Source organism: Hippoglossus hippoglossus, chromosome 4 (genome assembly GCF_009819705.1).
Source record: "Hippoglossus hippoglossus isolate fHipHip1 chromosome 4, fHipHip1.pri, whole genome shotgun sequence".
Classification (NCBI taxonomy): domain Eukaryota; kingdom Metazoa; phylum Chordata; class Actinopteri; order Pleuronectiformes; family Pleuronectidae; genus Hippoglossus; species Hippoglossus hippoglossus.
The window spans coordinates 15,246,197-15,261,816 of NC_047154.1; the positions used below are offsets into that span (position 1 = coordinate 15,246,197).

Below are 15,620 nucleotides of genomic sequence, written 5' to 3' on the forward strand. Positions count from 1 at the left end.
GAGTCGAAGCGGGGGAGGGGGCTCAGGTGGCTTTCGGGGACTTTATTATAACATTAGGCTTTCAAGGAAACTCTGAGCGCATGCATTTTTGTGACATGATCTGTTGAGGAAATCAGTGGCAGAAATGCCTGATCCGTTTTTTCTGGCGAGTGGAAACGTGAAGAGCACTAACAAGATCCAGCTAAAAGGCTTGCAGGGTGCTTCGTGTTCTGTCTACGCAGGCGACTTCACACAGTTTGATAAATGTAGAAGCTGAGTGTGACGAGCAGCAGTTTTTCTCTCTCTGTTGTCTCTCTGGTCAGCAAATTTAATTGCAGGAGGATGAGTGCTTCTCTGAGATGGGATGTGTCATCTCCTGTGACAGAGGTAATTCTGTGACATCTGCGTGTCTTGAGATGATTAATCGTCGAATGTATAATCTATCTTGTGGCAGTGGGTAAATTGTCCAAGTGAATGAATGTTTGAGGGGAGGCGGGCGGTTTCTGCAGACCAGCTTCTGTCATAAAGTGAAGGTGAAGAGGATGATAATAGTCTGGCGGAATCAATTTGACCTCTTATGTCATCAATTTTTACTGTTATGTAACGTGTCAGTGGCAATTATCACATGAGGTCCACACAGTTGTCTTTTCCGAGAAGGGCCTGTGTGTCACGATTCTCAGTCTTTGAGTTTATTCTGATTATATTACGATTGTTGTTGAAATAATTGTAGAAACAAAACAATCAACCTTTTTAGAAAGTGAAGAAGTTGTTCCTCCGGTGACCAGCAGTAGTACAGCAGGTTCCCTGACTCAAAAAGTGTAACTGCTTTCTAATTATGTTTTCATCTATTTGTGGCTCTTAGGAGCAGACAGTTCTCAAATGGGTGTTAATGTGGATTAAACAGCTTCTCTCTAGTGGCTGTCAAAAAGTCCCATATGAATAAAAAAGATTTTACAAGTGAGCGATAACAACAATACAACTTTTATTGTGACTTAACATTATCCTTAGGTGTAACATTAATGAATTACTATTTGTAAATGATATTGGATCGGATTATATAATGTTATATAATCTTGGAAAAACTGTAACAATTTGTTTAAAATCAAACTGCATAAATATGTGTGACAATCAAGTACTTCCAGAAGTTACACTTAAGGAATTCAGCCAACACATTAATTATATTTTTGGAGAGAACTATGTTTCCGGACATTCACCTTCAAACAGAAGTTTCACTAGGCAGGATTTGTCAGTACAAATAACTTGGACTAAAGCCTCTAAAGTATGACTGCAATCTGTTAAACAGTGTCCCTTTGTGAAAACATTCCAGAAAATATTATTTTAATTGTTTTTGGAAGCTTTTATTTGATAGGTCAAAGCAGAAATGCAATCGGGAAATGGTAAGGGGGGAAAAAGAGGCAGAGGAGCGTTTGGCATGCAAAGGTCCCCAGCCAGAATCAAACCAGGGACTTTGTTTGCAACCATGATTGCGGTTAGATTGATGATTAGAAAATCCAAACTAAAATTTGCCCCACAATAGAAACAGATGAGTACTCAGTTAGATTTTAAATAGTTATTAATATGTTAATATTCTCTAATCATTTGAAATTGCAGATCACACAGGTTTGAAAACTCATACACTGCTGGGTACTGCTGTTATTAGGTCTGCATATAACCATCATTTTCTTCAGCGGTTAATTTATTGATTAGTTTCCTGATTAGCTGGTTGGTCTAGGAAATTCAAAATGTCTGTCCTAATTTGCCAGAGTGCTTCAAATGTTTTACTTTTTCTGAAAACAGTCCAAACCCAGAGGATATTTACTGCACCATCACAGGAGAAAACTAAATAGTATACACATTTGAGAAACTGGAACTAGAGAGTTGCATAGATCCAGTATTTCCTATTTAAGTTTTACAATCACAACCTACAGCTATAACATCACAAACTAGACACATCATACACACACACACACACACACACACACACACACACACACACACACACACACACACACACACACACACACACACACACACACACACACACACACACACACACACACACACACACACACACACACAGAGTACTGTACACACAGTGAGCTGTAGGGTGTGTAATGAGCTCTGAACAATATTCTGTCATCATACTGTGGACAAACACTGCTGTGGACGACCATGCTCATCATTGTCTAAATTCAAACCCTCTACATTGTGCAGTGACCCTCCTCTCATCGCCATAGTCTTGTGGAAATGTCTTCAGTCGATGTTTTGTTGTTGTTAGACAGCCCCCTCGTGCTTTTAGTAATTCATCATTATAAGCTAAAGTCTGTTCTGTAAGATGCCCTGAAAGAGGGTCAAATAAAATATAAAAATCACTGAGTTGTCCAACTGTCCTGACACAAGTCATTGTTGCTCTCACTGTTGTAGGGGAAAGACTCTAGGGCTGCAGATAAGACTGTTGCCATGGTCCTGAAGGAGATACCAAGTAAGGCGTCATCAGAAGGGAAGCCCCTCCTCACAGTGACTACCAAGGTGGGCAGAACCATTTCAGAAACCTCCCTCGCCCTCCCTCCCTGCCTCAAAGTGGAACCTCTTCCTGTGCTGGTTACACTGAAACACCAGCAAAGCTTTAAGTGTCCTACAACTGACCGCTGTCTACTAACGTATTACTTAAGCAACAATGATTTCATTTCCAGCTGCTCTATGGGGTATAAAACCCTTCAACAGCATCACAGCATTTACAAAAACAGTGACTGATAATCTTGGGATCTGTAGAAGCAGCTTCCAATGGCTGCGGTTATCAACGTTAGTCAAATTAGCCTTTGAAAGATTTATAGTGCTCTTCTACTTAACATTTACTGCATGTTTAGTTCGGGGGGGCGCGATTAACCAGAGAGTCAACACAAATTTCCTCTCCCACTCCTAATCAGGTCAGAAAAAACTTGCCCATGAGCTTTTTACACCTCATAAGCAGCTAATCCTCAGCACAAACATTGTATGAATGCATTTCCAAAATGCTATGGTACACACAGCATGGCATTGAGCTACTGACTGAGAGCTCTGTGTGTAAAGTGCTACAGCAAGTGACTGTGTCCGCTTTCACTCCTGCTTTGCTTGTTAAGTGTTGTAGCTGGATGGAGTCGCTTCTCCAGATGCCAATATGAGTTATTCTTGCTCTGTCCTTCACTGCTTCTGTAGAGTGTGTGTGTGTGTGTGTGTGTGTGTGTGTGTGTGTGTGTGTGTGTGTGTGTGTGTGTGTGTGTGTGTGTGTGTGTGTGTGTGTGTGTGTGTGTGTGTGTGTGTGTGTGTGCTGCAGTGTGTTTCCTCTTGTGTCTGTCCGTGTTTAAATAACTTGTAGCATGCTTTATAAGTGTTTGATTCTCTAATACAATGTCTGGTTTGATACGCCGTCAAACCATCGTGATAATGTTCCCACTCGAGACAGATGAAGCTGCTTTACACCAACATATGACTTCTAATGTATTGTTTATTTTCTTCTCATGTGCCAATCATGATTACTCTCTAAGAAAGGCTCAATGGGGATTAAGTTCCCTCTATAACAGTTTTACTCATTCAGGAGCACAAGGTGCTGCAGTGTCACAGAAATCAATATGATGACACAACAGGTCAACAATTACATGTTCAGTTCAGTTGTGTATTATCCCTGTTGGGAAACTTGGCTGGCAGTCAGGTGCACAAGATAAAAGACAACACAACGGGACAATTCATAAAAAATAGCATGAATTCAAAAGTACAATTATGTTCCTATATGGCTGGACGATATGGACAAAAATGTGATCAAGAACAAAAATTTAGTTTCAGTCAATATTGATAATTATCATGATAAATTTCACATTATTATTTGTTTTAAGTGTAAAGATTCTGAGGTAAATTAATTGTGTTAAACCTCCTCACTGTGCTTACACAATGCATGAGCATTATATCTATAAATATAGAAGATTTGTTATATTGCATTGTTGATTGAAGTTACGTGACGACAATTATATGTATTGTTTTATTTCCCAGCCCTAAAAGTTCTTAAGATGTCTCCTATAACATAATAAACAAAGTGTAGAACACGATTTACTTCTATGAAGTCACTAAAATGAATAAGCTAAGATAACGTCTGCAAACTGAGCAGGTATTTTACACAGGGGAACAAATGAGTTTCTACTTCTATTGCAGTTGTAACAGGCTGCTTTAAATCTCTGGCCTGATTGAACGGTTTGAACCTCACAGTGCAGGGGCTAATTGTGCAGACTAATAAAAACCTGTTTACAACATTTTACCACCTTCCATCCTTCTGAGAAGAGACACGATTGACTTGGAGCACAAATACGTGTCCAGCTTACTGTTCTAATATTAGATGGTAACTTCACAACACTGTCTGAACCATTATCCAGTTCACTGAGGTTTTCATTGAGTGTCAGCAAAGACTACTGGCCTCACAGGAATTACAGTAATGAGTTTTATGCTGTTGGATATAAACACACAAAGACTTGCTTATGCACAGAAAGCTCTCTCAGGCCTACAGTAGCTGCAGAATGTAGAGAGAAATAGATATGCAATAAGAATGTCTAGCACATATCCCACTGTTTGATGACGCATGATTAATATTTATGTTACCATGACTACAAACGCCATTAATGAAATTACTATCATTACTTCCAAACTAAATTCATATTGTCACTAATTATCTTAAATAACAATTATAAATTATATGTAATCAGAATATCCATGAAGCTCATACAGTAATCACATGTGAGCCCACATGATAAATGAAATGTGCATTAATGTACACAATAAGTATTACTGGTATAATTGATCATTATCAGAGTCAATCTAATCATGTATCTTGATATGGATCTTGGTCACACTGCCCGGCCCCAACCATTCTATATGGTCCTATTTTTAAATCCAGTGTTTTTCTTGACAATGTGCATTAGTCCATTACAGCAGAACAACACAGCCCACTTAAAAACATTGTATCTTCCAAGTTCTGCCTCATTTCAGACTGACGTCGATGCATTTTGACAGTAATTAAATAGGTTTCAAATGGGTTTTATTGTCCTGAGAGGCCGTGGAATGGCACCAATACTTCAGCCTGAAAACACAACAATTAACTGCTGCTGTCAGTCAAGTCAGATTTCCAGTAAGAACCTGCAACATCGACGTCAAGTCACTTCTCAGAGCTGCAGAGCAAAACAACGCAGCAACAAACGGAGCAGAAACCTGGATTACTGCTCAGGCCTGCTTGTTGTGTGTGCACCACACTTAACTCTCTCATATGCAATCACACACACAGGAGTAAGCAGCTGCTGCAAGTCAGCATTGTTTTAGTCAGAGTAGGTGGTAAATATTTAATGCCTGAACTGCAGAAGCAAGCGTAAGAAAAAAAAAACAGATTAGGTTGCTTGTTTTCCTTTCTTATGTAAAGAATTTCTGTAGATTTTTTAAGTTCAGAAGTTGTGCCTGACTTACATTTTTTTGCAAAATAAACACACATTCACTCTGTGGTGTCAAACGTCTACTTAATGTTGTTTTCACATGGCCAGAGAAAAACTCCTGACTGGAGTTCTTCTCTCTGGTGGCTGAGATGGCTGCAGTTCTAGAGGCACCATGTCCCGGTTTGATGTCACTTAGCAAGTGACAGAGGCTAAGTGACAGGCTGCGGCTCCTCACGCCATATGTCCAGTCAAGTCTATTTGTAAAGTCCAATATGTCTCAATAGGCTTTACCGAGTCAGGGGTTTCAGCTCGCCACAGACTCTGAAAAGATAAGGGAAACTTGCAAGAGAGCCCAAACTGGAAGCAGCATGAAAAATTATGTCATATTACTTCTATAGCAACAAGGCTAAAAAAAAAAAAAAAACTTTGTAAATGTTATGCACTTAAATTGCAACCTCAGATATCCCAAAATCCAGAATCCAAGAAGCTGCAAACTGTGAAACACAAAAACAAAACTTAACATATAACCAAACCTCACTTTACTGGGAACTTAGGACTTACATTACTGCATGTGAAATTAATTTGCTGCTGAAAGGATAAATATGGTGATATTCTATATTTTTCTCCACATCAACCAATCCCATTAAAACCAGCAATGTATAGATTCTACTAACAGTTTTACCTGTATAGCCAAAGCCTCTTATATCCTTGTTGTGTAAATGACTATTGGCGAGATTAATAACTGTTCAATATAAGACAATATAGATACAATACCAGTAAACTAAACTAAAATACAGAATAGAAAAGTATAAGCTCAGCTTTTTTCACAATTTAATTTCCAATTTTGCAGCATAGGACAGAATGATCCAGCCATTATGATAACTCCAAAGTACCCGTCTAACGAATGATAATATGCAGGCTCCAGTATGGGAGCACATGAAACAGCTCATCGTCCCCCACAGTAACAGCTTCGACAGAACTGTAATAAGAAAGCAACATAATAAAGATATAATGATCAAGATATAACAAAATATACCACTAAAAATACAGATGCTTAGGAGTTACATGTGAAATAATTCCTCATCGCAACTTGTGGACATCACATATTGCGTGAGATCTTGGCCTTAATTTTTTTTAAGACAACTAACACTGTTGTAAATTTCCCTCTTTGATATTTTGGATCCACGTTTCCCTTCCTGCAGTGTTCTCCACCCTCTCCTCCTCCTCCTCCTGTCCTCAGCCTCCTTCAAGGCAATGGCAGGTTTAACTGGTGCACAGCTCCCCTGACAGCAACATCTGAGAGATCTCCTGGAATCAAGCCCAAGTGGCACAATTAGCTGAAGTTTTCCATGACATCATTATCTAGATTACTCCTTAAATTACTTGTAAACAAAATGACAAGGTGTTTGGGAGAGGGGGGTTAAAAAAAAAGGTACAACAAAGACAGCGAGAGGAAACGCCAACCTGCTTGTAGTCAGAGTAATGGGCAAACAGCTCAGCTTCTCTCGTGGGTTAAGAGTGAACCTTTAATAACATAATGCATTCTGCTTGCTACCAAAAAGCCTTATGCATCTCCCCAGATGAATGCAGTGGATCTGCTGTTCCCCGTTGTCTGGATGACAAGAAGGGGAAAATTCAAAAAGGTCTCATCATTTCAATACCATTATTTCAAATTGGCCCCCATGGCAATCACAGGAAGGGCTTTGAAGAACATCAACAATGATTGTGTAAGTGTCGCTGCAGACGGCAGTGACCCTCATCAGCAGTGAAGTACAGACCCAAGCATGATCCTCGCAGGCAGGCGAATCTGCTCCAATCTTGAAGAAGCTCAACACAAAAATCAGGCCGACAGGGTTCATTATTAGATGGCATCACAGAGTGTACCTAAAGATGGACAACATGTCTCCACTTCGTCCCACTATCCAAAAATCAAGCCAAAATATCCCAGATATGAACGCCGCCATCCTGCACATTTGGCGATAGAGCAGTAGCGATCAGAGGTGGAGCCGGGTGGCAAAGTCCTACTGATGCACCTGCTCGACCAATCATGAGTCAGTCTCAGCTGTCATCCATAACTTCAACATCAAATAATTAAAACCAAACTTGAAAAATTAACACACACGTCAGTGTTATAGGAACAGCGTAAAATAACAGAAACGTTCTTTTATAAATATTAATTTTACATCTACTTTGACTTTTTAGTTTGGTCCATATCCCATCTGCTAACATGGAGCAGGTAGGAATTAGGTTCTGTATTGCAGCCAGCCATCATATGGTGATTGAGATGCTTTGGCTTCACTTTCGGAGAGCCATCATGTCGTCCATCTTTATATACAGTCTATGGACGTAACCAATATCAATAATAAGTCATTTTTAGTAAAAGAGCCTCAGGGTGCCGGCTCTGTGAGGCTGTACTTTGCCGCAGAATGTAGAATGCTGCAAAATGCTAACTCAATTATGCCAGCATGCTAATACTTACGTGATTTTCTCCATCTTAGCTTAGCGTGTTGCCACATTAACTTTTATTTTGCTCAAACTAAAGCTGAGCATGTCATTGGGATATTATAGTTTTGCAGGTATTTGCTTAAATTAAATATTGTTGAGTGAGGTGGAATCTACGTAACATTTCGAGGACAAACCTGAAACCTAAGCAGTTAGAATCTTAAAACAGGTAACTGGTTTTTAATGATGTGGTTGATCAGTTCACATCAACAGCACTGTACATACTTGATGTTGTGCCTGAGGCAGTGCCTGAAAAGAAATACACAAGCTGATTTAATGTCACAGAAAAGCAGAATTCTCTGTCTGAGCTTTTATAAAACTTAGATCAAAATGAATCCATAACTGTAAAATCCCTGACAAAGGCAAGTTTTATCTTTTTTATTTACTAATTAGTAATTCTTACTTGTAAGTAAACCTGAATGATACGAGTGGATGATGATAATGATGCAAAATAATGAATAAACCTTGATAATCTAATAACTTCTAAGTCTTAAATAAAATAATATTACAAGACTATGTTAGAGACAGAGATAAATAAAATGTTTCAATTCATAATGTCCATCCAGTTCCAATAAAGCTTATGTTCATAAATCATTTTAAATGTATTCACTTTTTTAATGTTCATTCATTTTCAAAACATAATAAAGACATATGACAGTTACTCAAATTAAATATTTCAAATGAACAACACTACAAAACCCAAAGATATTGAATGTTATAATGATTTTAAAACAAACAAATCTGGAACCAGATAATTCAAATATTTGCCTGATAAATAACGGAAGATTCATCCTCTGTCAATTCAACGAGTCTATTAATTAACCATCATTTCAGCTCTAATTGGAAGGACAAGTATCAGATCTCGCACCACACTTAACAAACATAACTTTAAAACCAAGTAAAAACAGGTTATAAATTGTTTTCAGTGTAACTCAAGTTGTCTGAAAGTTTTGGGTAAATCAGATCCACAGTGTGAGTTACAAGAGTCCATAAGCTTATTCTGAAACAAGGTGCCAATTCTCTGAAAAATATACAATACAGCAACACAGAGAGCTACTGCAGACACACACACACACACACACACACACACACACACACACACACACACACACACACACACACACACACACACACACACACACACACACACACACACACACACACACACACACACACACACACACACACACACACACACACACACACACACACACACAGGCTGAAAAAAGTGCTTTGATATGGTAAATTCTAGCACGGAGGATGAGCGCTGCTGTTTTTGTTTAGTGTGAATGACAAGCAGACTCTCCTCTCGCTGCTCGGGCTGGGTCTGTCAGTTTAATAATTTCTACCTTTGCTTTAGGTGGTAGTTTAATGAGTTGACTGTGGTTAGAAATCATCTAATTAAAACAGCAGAGGCCATTTGAGATGATTCATTACTTCCATTAAAGGCCAGCGGTTATGTGGCTATTATGCGGGTTCATGAAGTTTTGAAGTGGATATGAAATGAAGCATCCGCTTCATTTACTACCCCAACAACTGTAGTGCAGCCTTCAGTCAGACTCAATTACACAACAAGCACGCACTGTAAACCACTCAATAAATTCGACCTTTAAAAACAAGTCAACCGCAGTGTATTCTCATCCGATGATTTGTCGCTGTAGTCCAAGATTGGGGGGAAAAACATGGGCTGGCAGCAGCGGTGGGTGAAATCAGGTTACTTCACACTGTGAAACTTCCCCATGAACCAAAACTTTATTCTGACAACAGAACAGCACAAACTCTAATTACCTGTGCTGGGTCAGCGTTCTTGCTGAGCAGCACAAACTCTCACTAAACAAAGTAATGACCCTTCTCTTTCTCCAGATTATTTATGTTCATTTTTCAAAAAAGTGGGGTTGTGTTTCTCTCTTAGCAAATTTATCCTCCAGATTCTTTGATGTAACTCAACTCTATGTGAGTCAACATTATTATTATTAACCAACAGTTCTGTTAAATATGCATAGAACAAAACATCATAATATATACATCATCATATGTTATAATTAGCTTCTCTTTTACATTAAGAATCATGTTCTGATTGGGTCCGCAGGGGAAACACAAACACATTTAACAGCTTAAAAAACATACTTTACATTGTTTTTGCCATCATGAGACTTCATGACTTCTAATTGTATAAGAATTGCTTATAAACATGAATGTGAACAGATCATAGACTGTATATAAGGATGGAAAAGTCTTGATTACCACCTGGTGGCTGGCTAAACTATAGGTCTTGAATCTGACCTCCTCCATGTTAGTGAATGGGAGATGGATCACAGTGAAAAAAGTGAGTGCACATTTAATTTATTTTTCATAAAGATGGTTTCTGTCATTCTTCCTCTCACTCTGATGTACGTTCAAGTGTTCATTTTTCTAGTGAAACATCATGATTGACAGCTGTGACAAACTCACGATTGGCCGAGTGTGTGTATCGGCGGGATCTCACTTAACCACGGCTCCATCCCATGATTGCTACTGCACAGACTTTGGCTCCAAAGGCACGAGATGGCAGCGTTTGTAACGAGGCTATTTTGGGTTCATTTCTGGATGGCGGAAGGAAGGGGAGACATCCTATTATACAGTCTATGGAACGGATTAATGCTTCAGAAGACATGCAAATTGGGTTTTATTGTTCCACTATTTAAGTCAGTACAGAGATAATAAAAAACTGAAAAATAACAGCAGCATATGTGTGCATTAATAAAAGAACTGAAGCAAATGGCGGAAACCACAATTACTTTCCCTGAGTAAGTGTAATTACCTATAAGTAATAAGTAAATATAATTCAAAACCACTTTCAGGTAACTTGCCCAACACTGCAGATGACAGAGAAGCTAGTCCTGTCCAGCACAAGCAGCTCCCCTGCTGAGCTACTTGTCTCAACAAGTACAGGAGGAAAGGCTTTGGCCCATCCAGGCAGTCAGAGAGGAAATACTCGAGCCACAACCTCTCCAATACCAGAGCCGAAACAATGGCTGCACTACACATCTATAATTGTAAATGGAAATACTGCACAGTGCTATGCTATAAAACCCAAATCCACGTCAAACACATGGCAGGTTGTGTGCAGTCCATTACATGTATGGTAATTTAACTTTTAGCACCTTCATTAAAATTCGGCTTACGAGTGCGGCCTGCAGAGCAACAATAGCGAACATAACGTTTCCTCACTGCCAGCATTATGTACACACTACACAGGCTGATGACAGCGATGGTGGCGGCTCAACATTTCTATGAGACAAAACTGCTTTTCACTTCCAAATGATGAAGCATTGGTTGGCAGATTGAGTCCAGCTGCACCTGGTGTATCGGGGCATCGGGCCAATAATGTATCAGAGGTAACTTATGCTGCACCTGCACTGGCAACGACTACAAACCGGTGCATCGCAGGCAGGGTGGTCATGATGTGGAAGATGTAAATAAAGCATTAAGAAATCATTATAAAGCTGGTTTTCTCAATGGTTCGCACGTTGGTGACTTGAGATAGTTGTAAACTGGTCATCTTTCTGCAATAATCTGATTTCTTAAACAATATAAAACAAATTACCCATTTTCTAAATCATATACATTTCGGTAAGTTTCTGAGAAAAGTTTTTAAATGTCTGCATCTGGGATGTGTATGTTTAGTGTTTACATTGTAGTCTGCAGTGCTGGTGAACTGTACTGAATCATTTTGACTTGTGTTAATAACGTTGTCATTTACAAACATGAGGAGAGAATAATATTAAACACACATTTCCCTATAATCCAGTCCAGTACAACTACTGTGGCACCTCAATCAAAAAAAACATTGTTATATTACCCCTCTCTGACCCAGTCAATCAAAACGGACCATTGCCTGTACAAAGGCGAAAAAACGTATAACTGAGCTATTGTGCTGATTTTACATTAGCATTTAGTGTAAATAAACCAGTTTACATGTTTCTACACATCAGCTGTCAAATAAAAAAGCACAAAGGCTGCAGAGTCATCCCTCATACATTTAAAATGTGCCTTTTAAATATGCCTGTGGTTAGCAGAAGAGATCATACTGCTTGTAGTTGGCTATCTGAAAGTAAAGAATTGATACAAATAAATATAATACACCAGGTCATGTTCATAAAGATGGTAGAAGTTTGGGGAGAAATCTCATCAGGGACAAGCTGCATGTATCAGCTGGTTTGATACTCGCCAAGTCATTACAGTGTAACATTCACCAATCCCCTGCTTTACAATGGTTATGATCAATTACTGTGGTTTGTTGTGTGTGTGTGTGTGTGTGTGTGTGTGTGTGTGTGTGTGTGTGTGTGTGTGTGTGTGATCATGTAAATGGTAAATGATCTGTATTTATCCTTTTCTAGTCCTGATGACCACCCAAAGCGCTTTACAGGACATTTGTTTGCCATTCACCCATTCACACAAACATCCATACCGCCAACCTCCTGGTTAGAGGACGACCCGCTCTACCCCCTGAGCCACGGCTGTGATGGGGATCTCCATCAACCACTGGCTAAACATGAGCTGCATCAGAACAGAACTGCCACAATCTGGGAAACATCAGCTACGACTACTATAGAAATACATGTCAGTTCACATCAGTATCACAAGTTATCAGTTAGTAAAGAAGGGTTTAGTATTTGATTACAATAATGTGTCTTTGTGTTCCTCACATTTTAAACATCTGAGTGGATCAACACACATTCGAATCACTTCAGTGTATCTATGTCAAGATAAACGAAAGATCTGCTGCAAACCAGCACAAAGTGTGTTAACTTCCTGAAAAGACTCTGCTATGAGTCTGTACAGTGACACTGACACTGAAGCACGACCAGAGAGATGAACTTCACTTCATGTTAACATAGCAGACTCATGCAGAGGTTTGGATGAGGGGGTTTGACAGAAACATGCCGAGTGAGAGCCTTAATCGTCTCGTCTGTTTGCCCTTACAGCTGGTGAGTGAGCAACAAGAGAGCCGCCCGCTTCTGAGCCCTTCCATTGACGATTTCCTCTGCGAGACCAAGTGTGATGGGGTTTCCCGCCCGGTGACTTCCAACACAGCTGGTACCGTACACTGATTCGTCCCATTTATTAACAGACCACCAAGCCTTTCAAGTTTTGTTTTAATTGGAGTCATGTTTAAGTTACTGCACAGCAGCATATAGAGGACAAACTCTGATATCACACTGTGGCTGTTAAGACAGGAGGTACTTTAATATAAATACACAATGTGGTTGAACAAGGAACAATTTTCAAAATATATTCAATGATGTCTGGCTATGCTCAAAGCTATAGAGCTAACAGTAAATAAAGAATGACTTAAATGTTCACTTTAATGAATCAGAAATGGTGCAGGGACATTGGACATATAAGTGGCCCCTCGTGTAAATTGTTGGCCCTTTATAGATATTTTTTTAAATCCTAGATTCACCACTTGCTGTGTACTGTAGTGCTACTAGGAGACAAAGATTTCATGTACGTCTTGAATCACTTTGTGAGATGTGGTAAAATATTACACACACAAAGAGACAGACAGTCGAGCAGAGAGGCCACGACGGAGAATTGACCCAGGCGAATTTAAGATAATGTCTTACTCACGTATATTGACAACTCTGTCAAAAGGAAAGGAAGAAGCGAAAATATTTTTCCTTTCCTATTTCTTTTCTGCAGTTGGTGTTGTTTTATACAACCGCAGTGCACCAACAGTACACTGTTACACACAAGCTGAAACTAAAGCTGTCTGAATGTAACCAGTTTATCTTAGTTTAGTTCAAACCATAAGGAAATCTGACATTTCTCCAGGTTGCAGTCTCCTCTCCATCTGATGTTTCCATCTGCCTCTATTCTGTCTCTTCTGTGAAATGACAAACATGTCACATGCCTCATGTACATCGTGATTTAATGAGTCTGTTTCTATTGCAGCTTGTCGCATTTGGTTTTAATTAATAGAAAAACCTCACAACCTCAGCCAAGTGTAAAAGCTGATAATAGCTTATTGTTTCTCCTACTCATAATTCAAAGCACTGGCCAAAAGCTGTGGATGACATTTTACTTGAAAAATATTAATACTTTAATATATTTTTAAAAATATAGAAAATACCTTAAAGGGATAGTTCACCCAAAAATGAAAATTCACTCATTATCTACTCACCACTATGCCACTCACCAACGACTCTTTTTTCATTTTTGAACTGGACTGAACTGAGCTGTGTTGGGCTTGCGGAGGAGACTGAAAATGTAATATATGGATTGAACTACTCTGGATTCTTTTTTACGTAGTTTTATGTTTAGTCAAGTCCAACATCTTCTTTAGCGTTCTTCTTTTTACTGTTCCAAATGGTGGTGTTTTTATAAAACCCAGAAACTTTTACTTACGCACCCACAACAACAAAAAGCGGGCTTTGAACCAAACCACGCCTCAAAAACCAAGTTCCGACCCGAACTTTGGATTTGGAAAATCATTACAGCCCGGGTATATATTCATTATAATGACTTTATTCCACTGATACATGAAAATAAACTGGGTCAAAGTAGGTGTTGAGAAATTGACTGATCTGACTCTAACAGATGCCAAGTGCCATCTTGGTTTCCACATGGATGGGACCTTGATCACTGAGCTGTATCATCATTTGAATTAGGATTTGCAGAAGATGCCTGCACAGCTGACATGTGTCATCTCCAAACTGGCCACCGACTGTGCTGATTCAGTCGGGTAAAGTCTGGAAACTGTTGTGGGGGAACTCTCAACCTTCTGTCTGCCCAGAGCCTCCTGCTGCTCCTGCTGTCGATGACGCAGGCCCAATATGAACTGGTCATTTCAAACTGGACAAAGTGGTTCAATCCTGTCTAGAATGTAGTCAACATACAGTATCTCAAAAATGTACAGTAGTGTTGCATAAAATCAAAGCTGTTTGTATACAGTGTACACATTCTCTAGATGTTTACAAGGTTTCCTCCCTCAGTCCGAAAGCATATGAAGTGGATTTGAGGTTTAACAGTCTGTCAATCTCTTTTCACACTGTGATGGACTGGCATCGCTTCCAGCACTGAATAACACAAAACAGGAATTAGCAAGCAAAAGAAAAAATCGATAATGAATGATAATTACCAGCTCAAATATGCTAATCCACATGAGACCTACATCATGCTCTCTCTCTCTCTCCGGCAGGCTGTCTTAATCCCTCTTATTTGGAGGTCGATGACTGTTTTTGCCTCTTGAAGGAATTTCAAAAAACTCTATTATTAATTTTAAACTGGTATCATGGGGATGTGGGGTTTAGAAACACATTTGTCAAATATTTGTTCAACCTTTTCAGCTTGTTGTTCCTGTTGACTGATATAACCGTAAACCATCCCTCTTACTCTGGTCAGGTTATCCATCACTAGCCATTTTACTGATGCAGTCTGAAACTCATTTATTCAAGCAGAAGCTCTCACCATCACCACCCTCCCACCTGGCTGGATGAAAGCCCTTCTCCTCTGTACACATCTTTTTTTCTTCTTTTGTCAGCACTTTGCTCCGACATGCTGGCTCAATAGTCACAGGGATACGGTGGAGACGCCACGGTTCTCACGTTTCACAGCTGATTCATGGGATTCCGGCGTTCTTTGAAATGTATGGCTTAACCAATGCGGAATGGTGAAGCTAAATGTTGTCTGAGTAAGGATTTCATTCCCTCT

At 39.4% G+C, this 15,620-nt stretch overlaps 1 protein-coding gene across 5 annotated transcripts in view; it reads left to right on the top strand.

The window, feature by feature from the left end:
* Positions 1-15,620, top strand: part of pex5la (peroxisomal biogenesis factor 5-like a) — an 85,622-nt gene that overhangs the window by 40,109 nt on the left and 29,893 nt on the right. For 4 of the 5 annotated variants that reach the window (XR_004613667.1, XM_034583355.1, XM_034583357.1 and 1 more), the window contains exons 2-3: positions 2,404-2,508; positions 12,893-13,004. Coding sequence is in view for 4 of the 5 variants with exons in the window: in XM_034583355.1 (XP_034439246.1) it covers positions 2,404-2,508; positions 12,893-13,004 (217 nt within the window). In the remaining variant the exon portion in view is untranslated. The remainder of the gene's footprint in view (positions 1-2,403; positions 2,509-12,892; positions 13,005-15,620) is intronic. The other variant, XM_034583358.1, reaches the window with a different exon arrangement.